The sequence below is a fragment of the Furipterus horrens genome, unplaced genomic scaffold, assembly GCF_987537825.1.
Source record: "Furipterus horrens unplaced genomic scaffold, mFurHor1.1.pri manual_scaffold_2, whole genome shotgun sequence".
NCBI lineage: Eukaryota > Metazoa > Chordata > Mammalia > Chiroptera > Furipteridae > Furipterus > Furipterus horrens.
The window spans coordinates 150,779,249-150,795,255 of record NW_028327172.1 but is presented as its reverse complement, the minus strand read 5'-3'; the positions used below and the strand labels follow the sequence as shown (position 1 = coordinate 150,795,255).

General features: G+C 35.3%; 1 protein-coding gene across 1 annotated transcript in view; it reads right to left on the bottom strand.

Moving 5' to 3' along the window:
- Positions 1-16,007, bottom strand: part of GPR158 (G protein-coupled receptor 158) — a 366,690-nt gene that overhangs the window by 164,153 nt on the left and 186,530 nt on the right. The window contains exon 3 of the mRNA XM_090268046.1: positions 15,555-15,657. Coding sequence (XP_090124172.1) covers positions 15,555-15,657 — 103 coding nt within the window. The remainder of the gene's footprint in view (positions 1-15,554; positions 15,658-16,007) is intronic.

The window sequence follows — 16,007 nt, the reverse complement described above, 5'->3', positions numbered from 1 at the left end:
AAGTTTCAAGATAAATAGAATTTTTAAAGCAACAAGAGAAAAGCAGAGAGTTATCTACAAAGGGGTGCCTATAAGACTATCAGCTAATTTCTCAAAAGAAACTTTGCAGGCAAGAAGGGACTGACAAGAAGTATTCAATGTGATGAAAAGCAAGGACCTACAACAAAGATTACTCTCTCCAGCAAAGATATCATTTAGAATGGAAGGGCAGATAAAGTGCTTCCCAGACAAGGTAAACCTAAAGGAGTTCATCATCATCAAGTCATTATTGTATGAAATGTCAAAGGGACTTACTTAAGAAAAAGAAGATCAAAACTATGAACATTAAAATGACAACAAACTCACAACTGTCTTACACTTCTCAACTACTCAGGTAAGAATATGGGCTGAGAATGAAGAAGGCTAGTTCTGGAATAAAGACATGAAAGAGTAAGGGAACAATAAAATACAACATGACTAGTTGAGCACTTGGTAGAAAAATATTCTAGTTAGGATAAGACAGTATGATTTACTAGAAGATCTAGTCAAGACAGCTTTTCCATTTTCTACAATTAGTAGCCTAGAAACAAACAGGGAGAATAGAGCAGTTGAGAAAGCATTACAAAGAGGACTGGGACAATGGCATTGCAGGGAAGGAGGAAAAACTAATGTAAGGCTTTGTAATGGTGCTGTAGCATTTGCTCACCTTAGTCTGAGTATAATAAGGGATTAAAGATAAAAACCATTTGTCCATCACGAACCTTTCTCACTGCTCAAGGGTGGCCTCCAGAGTCATTAGCTAGCATACATTTTCTGGATTAAGCACTCAAAGTCCAGAGCAGTTTCCTTCATTCTGTGCCATGACATCAGTGGTGTTCCAAAGCAGAAAAGAGAGTTAGATGTATGGTATGAATTTCTAGTGAGGCAAAACAAAAACACATCTATTTTTAAGCAAAGTGTTCAATGCTTTCAGGAAATAGTGATAGCAATGGCTAAAGTAAGAGGTAGGGCCAAGTGGTATTTGAAGATACAAAAAAGAGGTATCTAATACAGACACATTCAAGAATGACAGGGCACAAAAATTAAAAGCTAAGAAGTATGAAAGCCTGGGATATTAAGAAAACAATGAATTAATTAACTTGAGTACAAACTGAATAGTAAGTCATGTAAGTGAAGCTAGAAAGGGTCATTGTTCTGAATAAGATAAAGAGCATAGTCAAGGATTCAAATGGTCTGATAAAAATGGCAAAAAATGTCAAAAGCTCTAGGATCAGATTTGAGAGACAGTTTCCTCATCTTTCAAAATCATTTTTTGAATGAGATATGAGATAAAAAGAACTAGGAGAATAATACCTCAAGTTGTGTAGCATTCAACTGAAACAAATCATTATTCAACTTAACTATTTTCTGAGGGTCAAATTATGTGTCAGGCAGTGTTTTAGTGGGATAAATAAGTGAAGAAAATAGGAAAATATCTCTGTGCCTGTGAAATTATGATATACTAGGGGAAATAGACAACAACCAATCAACATAATAGGTAAATAATATTGTATGTTAAAACTGAGACGTGCCAAGGGGTAAAATTAGTGGAGCAAGGTCAGGAACATCAGAGGTACTGGGGATAGGAATTGCAAGTGAAGAGAATTCCAGGGAGAAGAGACAGCCAGCACAAAGGTCCTGAGGTGGGAGCATACATAGCATATATGAGGATGTTCAGAGAGGTTGTGTCTTACTTCTGTCAGAGAAGTAATGGGGCCAGATCATAAAGGACACTGTGGGCCACTGGAGGGACTTAGATTTACCATCAGTAAAATAGAAAGCCATGGCAGAGTTTTATATAGGGGAATGACATGATAGGTCTTATGCTGTAAAAGGATAACTTTGGTTGAGCAGAGAATATACTGTAAGGGTTAAGAGTAGAAGCAGGGAGATTAGTGGAAAACTGTTGCAGTAATCCAGGGGAGACTAGATGGTGTCTGCAACCATAGCATAAGAGTAACAAATACTAGATTCAGATACAATTTGAAGATTGAATGGGCAGAATTTTCTAACGAGTTGACTATGGAATGAGAGAGAAAGAAAAGAGTCCAGGGTGATTTCTAGGTATTTGGAATGAACTAGTGGATGAACAAAGTGACTATTAACGAAGATGAAGAACGCATGTGCAATTGTTTTTGGACAAGATCATAAGTTCAAATTTGACAGTTCAGTTTAAGGATGTTTACAAGAGACTCAAGGGATGATGTTGATTAAGCATCTTGATATATAAATCTGGAGTTTGGAAGAAAGATCTGCACTGAAGATAAAGATATGAAGGTCATTGCATTTAGATAGCATTTAGAGCTATGAGACTGAATTAGTTCACCAAGATAATAAGTGTATAGAGAGAAGACTCCTAGGGCCCTCCACCAATTTGTTCATCTATATTTTCTAATTATGGCCCCTTTTACATTGATATATTTTGTTATTCATGTAAATCAAGATCTTTTCATATTGATTGCAATGTCTCCCAATTTTGACTTACTACAGAGACTGAGTTACTTGTCTAGGTTCAACCTATTGAAGCACAGAATGGGAGGTAAAATTCAGAAGCACAAGAATTTCAGACAGTTCCATTAAATAGTCCATTCATACTGTGCAAAGCTGGACTTAAAAATGCACCTACTCTGGCCCATTATATTTTTCACCAACCTATTATCCACAGATCTACACCAACACAGAGAACTTCTCATGACTGATCCACTCTGTTCACTTCTCTTCTTTATGCTCCAAAACCTTGTGACTGTCTTTATTTGGCTGTGTTCTTCTACTCTGCTTACTGCTAGAGTTCCACGAATCTATATGATATACGCAAGTAAACTGTTTGCTCCCTAAGAATAAAACAATGGTTTTATATCCTTATTTTGCAACCTAGATTAAAATTACAAAAGACCCAATATAGTGGGCCATAAAATAAAATGATTGCACAACATAGAATGGAAAAAGGCCATACATTCCATTATTTTTCTCAGGTATGAAAGAAATAATAGTTAATAGGTATTATCTTTACTGAAATAGTGGCAGCTACATATAAGGTTGGAAACTGACATAATCCCAAATAATTCTATATTTTATTATATTGGTAATACTAAATTATGTTGGTTAGATGAATATTTCAATATTCATGGATAAAAGGCAATTAGTTAGAAAATAAATTATGGTCATATTTTATTCTTTTTGCTTAAAAGTATTACTGCATATCTCACAAATGTCAAATAGTAACATGCTAAAATGAGAAACTTTCTCTTTAACTTTGCCTTAACATTATTTGACTATGAGAAATGATGAGGTTCTGTAAGGGATAAAAAGTGGTAAAACAGAGAAAAAACAAAACCAGAAGTCAGAGACTTGATTTCTTTTTCTTTTAGTTTAATTTCTTTTCCTTTCTTGATTATAGAGAGAGGGAAAAGGAGGGAGAGAATCATTGATGTGAGAGAGAAACATTGATTGGTTACCTCTTGTATGTGCCCTGACCAGAATCAAACCTGCAATCCAGGCATGTACCCTGATCGAATCTGCAATCTTTTGGTTTGTGGGATAACACTCCTACCAACTGAGCCACACTGGTCAGGGCAGAGAAATGATTTCTAATGCTCAGAAAAGCTAAAATTAAGGACAGAGCTTTCTAACATTCATTATAGCTTATAGGACTTAAAACATGATTAAATAATCTAGTTCCAAAAGTATTTTATCAATTTATGTTGATACTACTACTAAATAATAATAATGGGTTTTGTTAATGTACTGAATGAGACCTTCAATTTATGATAGTTTAAAATTTTGAGAGCCTAGAGCACAGGAGCTATGATATATGCCACACTAAAGGGCATCAAAAACAATGAGTTCGAAAACTATTTTGAGCAGTGGAAAAAAATGTCTCAATGGGTGTATTGCATCAAATGAAGAGTACTTTGAAGGTGACTGAAGTTTAAACATGTAAAAATAAATCCACAATTATTTATAAATATATTCTGCATTTTTTGGGTCCCCCTTGTGTGTGTGTATGTGTGTGTGTAGTATATAGTATATTATATATTATATATCACATACTATGGAATATTATCCAGCCATGAAAAGGATGTCCTGCCACTTGGATAACATGCATAAACCTTGAGTACCTAATACTACATGGGACAAGCCATACAGAGAAAGACAAGTACTGCATGATATCACTTATATATGGAATCTAAAAAAGTCAAACCTGTAAAAAAACAAAGTAAAACAGTGGGTATTACCAAGTAATGGGAGATGGGGTAATAAGATTGATGGTGTTTGAGGATACAAATTGGTAATGAGTAGTAAATAAGCCATAGAGAGCTAAAGTATAGTGTAATAAATATAGACAATAATATTGTACTCTAACGACATGTGATAAATATTGTTTCAATGACAATTACATTACAATATATAAATGTATCAAAGTAACACACTGTGTATACCTTAAATTTATGAAATGTCACAGGTCAAATTTATTAAACAAATTCCATATATTATTTACCCAGATTCATTAATTTTTTTAATCCTCACCCATGTGTATGTTTATTGATCCTAGAGAGAGAGAGAGAAAAACATCGATGTATGAGAGAAACATCAATCCGCGGCCTCCTGCACACGCACCAACCAGGGATTGAACTCGACCCAGGTTACAATGTGCTCTGACTGAGGTTGAACCAGCAACCCTTCGGTGCATGGGACAGCTCTCCAAGCAACTGAGCCACCCAGCCAGAGTAGATTCATTAATTATTTACATCTACCTCATTTACTTTATCATTCATATTCTTTTGATAAATAATTTTTATAAATTTATATGTGTACTATTTTTTGAACCAGTTGAGAGTAAAGTTAGAGATATTGTGTCCCTTTATCCATAAATACTTCAGTTTTTCTATCCTAAGAAAAGAACATTCTCATATAAAACCACATTATGATTATCAAAGTTGGTAGATTTAATGTTGATACAATAATTTTTAATGACTTGTCATATCAAAATTTCATCAATTCTCACAATAATGTTCTTTGCAGCTCTTTTTATCTATCCACGATGAAATCCAGGATCATGCCTTGCATTTAGGTGCCATGTCTCTAGTTTCTCATCTGGATCATGAGTAAGACAATAAAGTATTTTTTCTAGTCTTCCCCAAGTTTTTCTAATTAGTTTTTTTCTAATTAGTTTGTGAGGTTTTTTTTTTTTTATGCCTCAATTCCCTTTATTTTTTAATGTGTTTTATTGATTATAATATTACATTTGTGCCAATTTCCCTTCCCTCTGCTCCCCTCCACCCGGTGGCCCCCCTCCCTCCAGTTGTCCCCCCCTTTTAGATCATGTCCATTAGTTGTGCATACAGTTCTTCTCAACCTCTCTCTGTCTATTCCATTCCCTCCTACCATGATCCTTAATTCCTATATCATCTCCCTCCCTCTCCCCATTCCCCCTCCCTGTTGACCTCCCCCCAATATGTTCCCCGTACCTAAAGTTCTTTTTCCAGTCTCGTTGCCTGTTTAGTTTGCCTTTGTTTCAATTCCCTAGCTTCTGTTGTTTCTTGTGATGCAGTTTTCATTTTAGATTTCATAGTTTTGATCCTCCTTTTTCTAAACCAATCCCTTTAACATCTCATACAACAGTGGTTTGGATCTAACGAACTCTTTCAGTTTTATTTTGTCCTGGAAACACTTTCTCTGTCCCTCTACTCTGAATGACAATTTCGCTGGATAGAGTATTCGTGGTTGTAGGTTTTGGATTTTCATTACTTTGAATATTTCTTGCCAGTCCCTTCTTGCCTGCAGGGTCTCCCTTGAGAAGTCAGCTGATAGTCTAATTGGGACCCCTTTGTACATAATTCTTTTCTTCTCTCTTGCTGCTTTTAAGATTCTCTCCTTATCTTTAATCCTCGACATTTTGATTATAATGTGTCTTGGAGTGGTTCTCCCTGGGTCCAGTTTTTTTGGAACTCTCTGTGCCCCCTGGACCTGCAAGTCCATTTCCCTCCCCAAGTCTGGGAAGTTCTCCTTTATTATATTTTCACTCAATTTTTCAAGTTCTAGTTCATCTTCCTCGCTCTCTGGCAAACCAATGATTCTTATGTTGGGCCTTTTATAGCTGTCCCAGAGGTTTCTGATCCTCTCAACGTTGCTTCCCATTTCCTCTCGCTGCATTGGTTGGCTGCTTGTTCCTTCTCCATATTCCGGTTTGTTGATATGAACTCTGGATTTTATTTCCTCACCATCTGTCTCATATGTGGTTTTGTTCCTTTCATTATGAGTGTTTTTCGCTTCTTTCTCATCTCTTTCCTGCTGTTTTGTGAATTCTGTAAGCCACCTGATAACAATGGCCCTGAACTGAGTCTCTGACAGGTTTCTTATTTGTTCATCTGTCAGATTCCTCATCTGTTGCCTGGTGAGCTGTGCCACCAGGATTTCTATAGTTGTCTGCCTCATTTTGACAGATGCGTTTTGTTTTCTTGGGCCGGCTGTAGGGGGCAGTGCCTGTGTACGCGTCACAATCCAGCGACCGGCGCCTGTCCGCGACCTATTTCGCAGCCCTGTGGCGCTTTCTTTGGGGGCGGGGATCCAAGATGGATTCACACAGTTATTCCGCTAGGAGACGGGGATCCGTCCTCCCGCCACCCTGGGCCTCACTGTTCAAGGCGATGTGGTGGCTGCTTTCCCCAGCGTTGGGGTCACGAGCTGCCGGGGGTTCGACTGCAGCCGGGGTTGTTCTCCCCGCCGCTGTCACAGGTGCGACCGCAAACATCTCCGCCCCCTTTCTCTCGTCCTACCTGCCCAAAGAGCGCCGCTGGTTTATAACTTCATATGTTGGGCTTCCGTGTAGTTTTATTTTCTGGAATTTCTAGTTATCCTTTGTTTTGAAGTAGTTGTATTCCTCTCTAGTTGTAGAGGGAGACCTAGCGCGTCCGTCTAAGCCTCCATCTTGGCCAGAAGTAGTTTGTGAGTTTGGTGAGTTTTCTAAGGTTATTGTTTTACAAACTATGAATGAGCAAATGTTTAAGGTTGTATCACATAGCAAAAACAGCTGTTGAAAAATGTGTATTAAATGCATATAATAAATATTAAATTTTTAACTACACCCTTTTATGCTGACTTTACTCTCCATCATTAAACTAGGAAATCATGATAATTTCTTAATGAGTTCTTCATTTTTATATTGTTATTTTAAACTCTGATTTGCCTATTGATATTGTAATAGAGTTAGAACAATTAACACTATTAACAATTCCTTTCTAAAGAATTCACCCCATTTGGTGATTAAAAAGAATCTTCTACTGACAAATGAAAATAACCCCCCCAAAAAAATGTAGACATACAGTTTCAAATAATTTTCTTAGACATCTTATCACTTTATTATTATGAATTTTAGTTAATAGTGTTATTTCTATCTAGCCCATAGCTGTTTCCATTTAAAAAATCAGTAAATAATAAACTGTATTATTCATTAATTAAAAGATGTTCTTATAATGTTAATTATTAATATCTATTTTTTTCCTTCAAAAGGTAACATTATCCTTTTCCTTTGCAGGGAATTGCAAATGGATTTAAAAGGTAACATTATAAAACTTAAGTGGAAAAATTCTATTGGAATGTCTTCTTCCAAAAAAGAACTGCATTTGTGTACATAGAGAAATTTTGTCATCCATAAAAACCCAAGTGGCAATTTCAGTCATTGCAGATAACTTAAATACTAGAACTTCCCAGAAATTTTCTTAAAATATCACTTTATTTTTGATTTTCTGAACTGAAGATTCAACTAATGAATAAAGGGGCACTTTTCTCCTACTCCTCTATTTTTTAAATTAAAAACATACTTTTTTCTTAGCATCAGATCAGTAGATCAAAATGTAGCCATATTTTAATGACTTGAGGCACTTATTTTCAAAATACACGCCAGGAAGTTTTCTTCCTGCTTTTATGGAAAAATAATACTGAGTGTCTGATTTAGAAGAGAATGAACGGAACTGGGTAGTGTGAATTAAAGCAAAAATTATAAAATTCAGGTCTTCATGGTACAAAGTTATAGCACCACAATATTAAGTGTTTTGCTGGTTAAGTTTCTTACGTGCCAATAGTATAAAATGTTTTGTTTTCATGAGAGCGAAAACATAACACTTAGACATTTGAGTATCTGTATAGAAGTCTACCCATTAAGGCCAGTTAAATCTTAAAGCTCTTACATTTGGCTTAATTTACTAATATTGAACAGTGAATTATATTTTACTCAAGGCTGCCCTTATTTGTTGTTTGTAGGTATTGATATATGTTTTGGTAAGATGTGGGTCTGCCCTGGAATCTTAGAAATCTCACTTTTTAAAATCACTTCTTTTTCTCCAGTTGCTAAATGAAATATCTGGCATATAGTCAGTGCTCAGTAATATTTTTGACAGTTGAAAATTCAGACATATAAATTAATGAACAAACTAGTTGATCAGAGGTCCCTTCTTGGGGACATTGTGGTCCTCAGTGATAAGAACTGGTTCGGCCAAGGAAGATATAGCTCAGATCTCTGCAAGACCAGCCCCATGTGCCTAATATATCATGAGCCCCTCCTCCTTCCATTCCATAGTCATGCAGGAAAAAAAGATGAGTCACAACCAATGAGAATAGCTCAACTGGAAGAATGGAGTCAGACATTGAGAGTCCAGCATTAACTCTAGGTACAAATAATACTCCTCTGTAGACATTATTTGGATAAACCTCTCCTTCCTTTCCATGTGCATATTTGCTTTTTCATTAGAATTGAAAGAAACATATTTATCAAAGTTAGGAGTTAAAATTCTGCAATAAGCTAACCATGGGAAGAGTAATTGTTATTTGTTCTTTCATTTATTTAGGATGATGACATAATCTTGCCTCTAGTCTTCAGATAGGAAAAAATCACATCCAAAAAATTAAGTGGAAAAGGTACATGCACATGAGTAGCTCCAACACATTCAGGAGATTTCTGTGTATATTTGTTTCGACATTTAAAATATCTACAAGGAGAGAACAGTTAGCAGATTGTGGTTATACTTAGACTGCTATACAAAAAGATTCCTATTGTTAAGACATGAATATATATTTGCATATATTAAAATCAGGATTAGCAATATACTTTCATATATTTACATCATAAATGGCTAGTTATTAAAATAGATTCAAAATGAAGCCCAGTGCAAAATTTAAAAAATTTTAACTCTCACTATGAATATTGTTAAGAGCTCAATCTTTCCCTGTATTTCTATGTGCTTACCTATATATTTTACATTCACTGTTCTACTGACCCTTAAATTTTTATGTTTTACAGGTGACTTTAGTGGTATTTTTTAAACAAAAATGCAATCTTAGATAGATCTTAGAAAGATTCTGATGTGAGTTATAAAATTATTAAACACATATGGATTTTTGCCTACAGACGATTTATTCATTCAGTCACCAGGACACTCAATACATAAATAAAAGGACTAAATTCTCCACATTCACATTAATGTAATAATCATTATAATTTGGGGGTTATCACATGTTATTATCTATTTTACTACTCACAACTACCAAGGGCATAGATTTCAGTATTTCTGCTTTATAAATCAGAATGTATGAAAAACTTGCCCAAGTTTGCTAATAAGTAGAGACGAGATTCAAATCCATCTGTCTGACTCAAAAGTTAGCCTAATACACAGAGCCTGCCAAAGTATAATGTCTTCTAAGTTAGTTATTTGGAGTTGTTAATAATTTCCTTTAGAAAAAAATATTACATCCTACAATAAACACTGGAATAAACATTGAGTGGGAAACAAACTCACTGACTTGTACTAGTTTTCTATTACTGCTATAACAAATTACCAAAAACATGATGTCTAAATGACACAAATTTATATCACTTCTTCCCTAACATGTAATACAGTTATATTCATTCTATCTTTCTGTAGCTCAGAAGTCTGACATGGGTCTCACAAGACTAAAGTTGAAATGTCAGCAGGGCTGACACTTCCTTGCCTTTTCCAGCTACTTGAGGCTGCCCACATTCCTTGGCTTGTGACCCATTCCTTCATGTTCAAAACCAGAAATGTAGCATTGCCTGATCCTTCTTGTATCCTCAGTTCTGTCTCTGACTATAGTCAGAAAAGATTCTCTGCTTTTTAAGACTCCGGTGATTAGACTGGGCCCAACCTGGCTAATCCAGGATAATCCTCCATCTCAGCATCTATAATTTGATCATATCTGCAAAGTCCCTTTCTACTATGTGAGGTAACATATTCAGATGGCAAAAACTGGGATATGCACATCTTTGGGGATGCCCACTATTCTGCCTACCACAATGAGCTAATGCATGAATGACTAATAGTCAAATTCCCCTGCTGGAAATTTTTAAATGTTTGGCAGAAGACGATTGCTAATATAAGTGAATCTCAAATTAGCAGTCTAATAATGTAGTAAAATAATGTAAATAAATAAAAATAATAAAGCAAATAAGAAATAAATCGAATGAAGTAAAATTTTAGCTAGTAAGGAAAAAGAAAGATTTTTGGAGGACTGAATATTATATCTCATAAAAGGGTCTGTTCTGAGAACAAACAACTGAAAAAATTGGGCACTTGGAAATATGTTTCTCCTCTGGGAATTGAAGCAGATACTAGATGAAAAAGATAAAAATGGGAAGAATATTTGAGAAAGGGGCTAAGCAGAATAATCACAAGATTTTAAATAATGATAATAAAAAAACAATATTTTGAGCATATGATATGTAACAACTACCAAGATTAGACCTTTACATTCATTACTTCACTTATCCCTTATAACAACTATATACAGTAAGAGATATTATACCATATTTATATATGACATAAAATTTAAGAAAGATAATTTAGCACACTGCAAGTAAATAATAGAGCCAGGATTAAGGGGATTAAGGCCATGTTCTTAATCATTGTGTTAAAATATGGTAGAAATTTAGCTCTGAGATCACCAACTGGAGAAGTCCAACATGGTATGGAGTATGTCCCAATAATTGAAAAGAGCATAGTTAAAGATGAACAAAGCAAATGCTATAGGCAATAGTCCAAGAAGATTGGCAGCAGTGGGCACTCTTCCACTGGCAACTAACTCCATCTGCCAGATATATTTACTGACTGGACCCCAATCCTTACAAATAGGACAAATGAAAGCAGTCATGAAAATTGAAATTAAGGGAATACCTGAGACAAGAACATAAGCCCAGCAGTTAGATAAAGAACTTTGCAACTACAGCTAGAGTAAAACTGATGAGGACTAGGTTTCTGCAATATAGCAAAAGTGGACAAGATCACAATGCATTAGACCAGTAGCAAAAGTAATTATGTCAGTTATGAAAATCTGATGTTCAAGCACTGTTCATCTGAAAGTCAAATATCTTAAGCTTTCCAGCCATGAAACAGAAGAGATAGGGAGTGTGAGACCCAAGCACAACAAAAAGACTCTCATCGCAGAGATGGGTTAGCTTCGCTAAACAGTTTGCATAGAGATCAGTATCCCTGGATTGTACCTGCTTTCAAAAAGCTTCCTTTCTTTTTATTCAAAGATTCTACATTTTTAAAGTCTACCATTTTTTTGTCCCTTTTCCTCACTATCAATAGCACCAGAGTTGGCAATGCCGAGATTATCATTTTTAGGTATGGGTCATTTGTAAATTGGGTCTATCTGGAAATGTACATGAGCTGAAGTCAATCCAGAAGATGAGAGGTGTGCCTGAAAGGTTGATAATGTGTCTATATAAAAGTAAAGGAATTTCACTAAAGACAAAATTTATACTAAAATAGATGGATTTAAGGAAGATGAGCTTGTCATAAGCTTGTATTTCATCAACCTGGAAGTGAACAACCTGGGTTTGAAAAGACAGTTATACATCAGCACTTCGTTTTTTCTGAAATCTCACTACTATCCAGATGCCCGATCCTTTCAGGTCTCATATGACCACCAATTTCAAGAGAGAGGCCAAGACACAGTCTCTGGGCTGTCAGCACAATTTTACATCATGTCATTTTAACAAATTCTTGTTGGTCTTTACAAGCCCTTTGCTTACTATGGGCCTAAATCTAAATAAAGAACTTAAATCATCATATGTTTTAACAGGATTTTTAATAATCACATTTACATTTTCTCTAACACATCAGCACCACATCTGAGCTTTTCTGTCCAAATGGGACACAGGACTAGAATAGATGTGAGAATTTCAGGTCTTTTTCTAGATTTACAGCTACAAATCAAGCACATTTTATATTTGAGGTACATCTTTTTCTGTTCTTTATATGCCATTTTCCCTATCAAACAACTCATTTCTCCCTGTTGCTTTACACTACCAAATACTCCTCCCATTGTGCTTCTCAATGTAGCACTGGTAACTGATTATTACAGACTGTTGCTGTCCCATCTTCCTTCTGACAGGTAGAATTCATTCTCCAAAAACTCTAGTTTTAAAATTTTATTATTTTAATACAATAAAATATGTTTGGCAAAGTGCTACTGGCTAACGCTGCTTAAGGATTATTTGTTTACATATATCACTGATTTTTGTTTGTGTACCTGTGTATGTGGGTTTTTTGTTTATTTACTTATTAACTACATCTATGGATACTTATCATATGCCATGAAATGTGATAGCAGTTTTATATGTGTTATCTCATATTTAGGGTCTTCAGTGCTTCCTGTACCTTTGGCCATTCCTTGCTTCATAGGTATCTCCTCAAGAACTATAAAAACAACTGCCTATATGAAACTTCTGGATAATATATTTAAAATACTTAGTATGTTAAAACACAGAGTAAATATTATACCAATAAGCCAAAAATATAAGTAATGTTAAAATAGTCCTTGACAGAGGACGTTGGTGAATTATACCTCTTAACTCTGGTTAGATTTTTGTGTCTTTTCATTAGGACAAGGAATGAGTAAAGGTGGAGTTTCACAAAACATGACAACACTGTTAGGAAAGATATTTTGGTCAAGGAGTACTTTACTGACTTCAAATTATAATCTGTAGCTAGCTTTCCGCTCTGTCATTGCGGAAGGTCAGTTCTGGTTAAGTATGTGCTGAGGTCAAAGCTGAATCACATCTATGCCTAAATAAAGATCCTCCTTCTGAAAACTGTGGTCTCTTTTCCATGGTTGCAATGAATACAACATGAGAGTTGGACTTATCCAAAGAAGCAGCCTTTTCTTAGAGAGAGTAGGTCCAGTGAAAAACACTGGCTTTAAAATAAGGAAGAAAGTAGGAGTGTGCAAATTAAATAAAGATAAATTGTTAAAGGTTAACCAGTTCCTCCTGGTGGTGTTATAAGCAAATGGTATAGTCATTCTCTGGTTCTACAATATTTAGATGTTTTATTTCAGTCACAGAGTGGGAGCTGAGAACAAATGTGGGTAAACCAGATACAAAATACCTTCACAGAACATAAGCTAAAACTTATTTCCTTAATCCTTCAGTGTTGAATCATATGTTATGTCTAGACCATAAATGTGAAAAATGCCAAAGTAGCTCTGGTATTGCCATGGCTTGTTATACATACACACACAAGAAAAAAGCATACCCATCCTAAAAGCATGTTATCATCATTGCTATTGTATTAGTTTTCTATTGCTGTATAATAAATTATTGGAGAGTTAGGGGATTAAAATGCCTATTTATTATTTCCCAGTTCCTGCTGATCAGAAGTCTGGGCCCAATGAAACTGGGTTCTCTGCTCAGGGTCTGTCTAGACTTAAAATTAAAGTTTTGGCCAAGCTGTATTCTCATCTGAAGTTCTGTGTCCTTTCCCAAGTGTTCAGGCTGTTTGAAGAATGTAGTTCCTTGCAGTTGCAGAACTGAGGTCCTTGTTTTCTTGCTGGCTACTTTCAGGTCCTAACCATGTGACCCTATCAATGCAAGATAGTTTACATCTTCAAAGCCAGCACTAAAATCTCTCTTTGCTACTATGGGAAGGAGTCTTACTTAATATAAAGTAATCACAAGACTAACTATACCATCACCATTGCTATACAATATGGCCTAAACAAGAGAGTGACTGCCCATTGCATTTACAGGTCCCACCCACACTTGCAGAGAGGGATTGTACAGCATGAGCAGAATCTTGAAAGCCACCAACTATGCCTACAACTATCACTCAGAACATGAGTTGAATTCTATTAACGGAATGACTAAGAATAAAATTTTACTCATCTCCAGAATCTGAAAGTTAAATGTAAACAATCCCAAGACAAAGAATAGTGTTTTTCAAGAGAAAAAAATAACTATAAATGTCTACCAAAATAAGACACTCAGGTCTCAATCTCAATACACCCTTTAAATTATACCCAGTAGAGATGCAAATTCCTATACAGACAATAATAAGGCTGGCAAAGACTTATGGATCACTATCTAAAAAATACCTGTACCTCATTTTTAGCAATCCTAAACCGTAATTTCCCATGAAACCACCCCCTTTTCCCATTATTTCCTTCTTAGTTATTTATATGCAATAGCTGGCTAGAAGCAAATTGTAACACTGACATTTTCTGGAGTAGGAATAAAATACCCAGATGACCACGTTTTGATTTTGGGGTAAACACCCTGTACAATCACCTCCTCTTGAATGTAAATATGATAGGATAGTCTCCCTTTGATTAGGTTACCCTATATGGCAAAATGATGGGATAGTCATGCCCATGATATGTAAGACTCCAACAGAGCAGACTGGAGAGATTCTCTTGCTAGCCTTGAAGAAGTAAGCTGCAGTGTTGTGAGAATCATATGGCTAGGACTTCAGGACTGAGAATAAGCCCAAGCTGATGTCTGGTAAGAAAACAGGGACCTGAGGCATACAATTGCAAGGAATTGAGTTCTGCCAATGACTGAATGAGCCTGGAAGAAGATCCTGAGTTTCAGATCACATCACACCCCAGGTGACACCTTGATTTTGGCTTTGTGAGAACCTGAGCACAGAACCAGGTTAATGCCTGACTAGAAGGTTAACCCATGAAAACTGTGATAATAAATTTGTGTTGCTTTAAGCTGTTAATCTTGTGGTAACTCTTTATGCAGCATAGAGCACTAACATATAAACAAATCTATAAAGAAAATAAACAAACTATCAAAATTAATTTTATTAATGTTCTACAGCAACAGCCCTCAATACAGAACACCAATTGGTCTTATTGAGTAACTACAGAATTTTTCAGACCTTTAATATGTACTGAAAACTAAAATATACCAAAAATAAACATACAGGGGTGGGCAAAAGTAGGTTTAAAGTTGTTCATATGAAAGAAGACATCCAGATTATGATTATTAAAATAGCTTTATTAACTGTTTCAAGTACTCACAACTATAAACCTACTTTTGCCCACGTCTGTATTTTTGTGGTACTCCAGAGTATTATAGATGACAAACCAAACTAAAAAGCCCTTAAATAATGAAATAAGGCCAACCCAGAGGCAATTTAATCATAACTCCAACAAGGTTAAAAGAAAATATGAATAATTAATAATGGTGGTATTATGTGTATTCAGATATAAGCACAGAAGCAAAGAGCACTTACTCTGAAACTTGTTCACGGAGAAGACTCGAGGATGATAGAATCCTGCTTTGCAAATGCACTGATAGGCTCCAAGCACAAATCCAAGGCCTTTAATTGGCATACACTATAAAAAAGAAAAGGCAGTAATATAGTTAGTTGATCAGGATTTATTGCACGGTATAAAGATCCAGATAGCTATCATTGCAAATGGTAACAGAACTAACACATATTCCAGAAATAAAATACCTATTTTTTGAATTTTTATTTTATGTTTGTTTGCCAACATATATTTTTTTTTAAGTAGCAAATTAAATTTCCTTTCTAAATATATGACATTCCAGCTGCAGTTACCATATATCTTTAACTCATTCAGTCATCATAGGGAGTAATTGCTAGACACAATTTTTGTTTTGAATACTTCACATATCATCTTATTGCTTTAAGAGATATCTCCAAAGCCTATAAAAATATTTT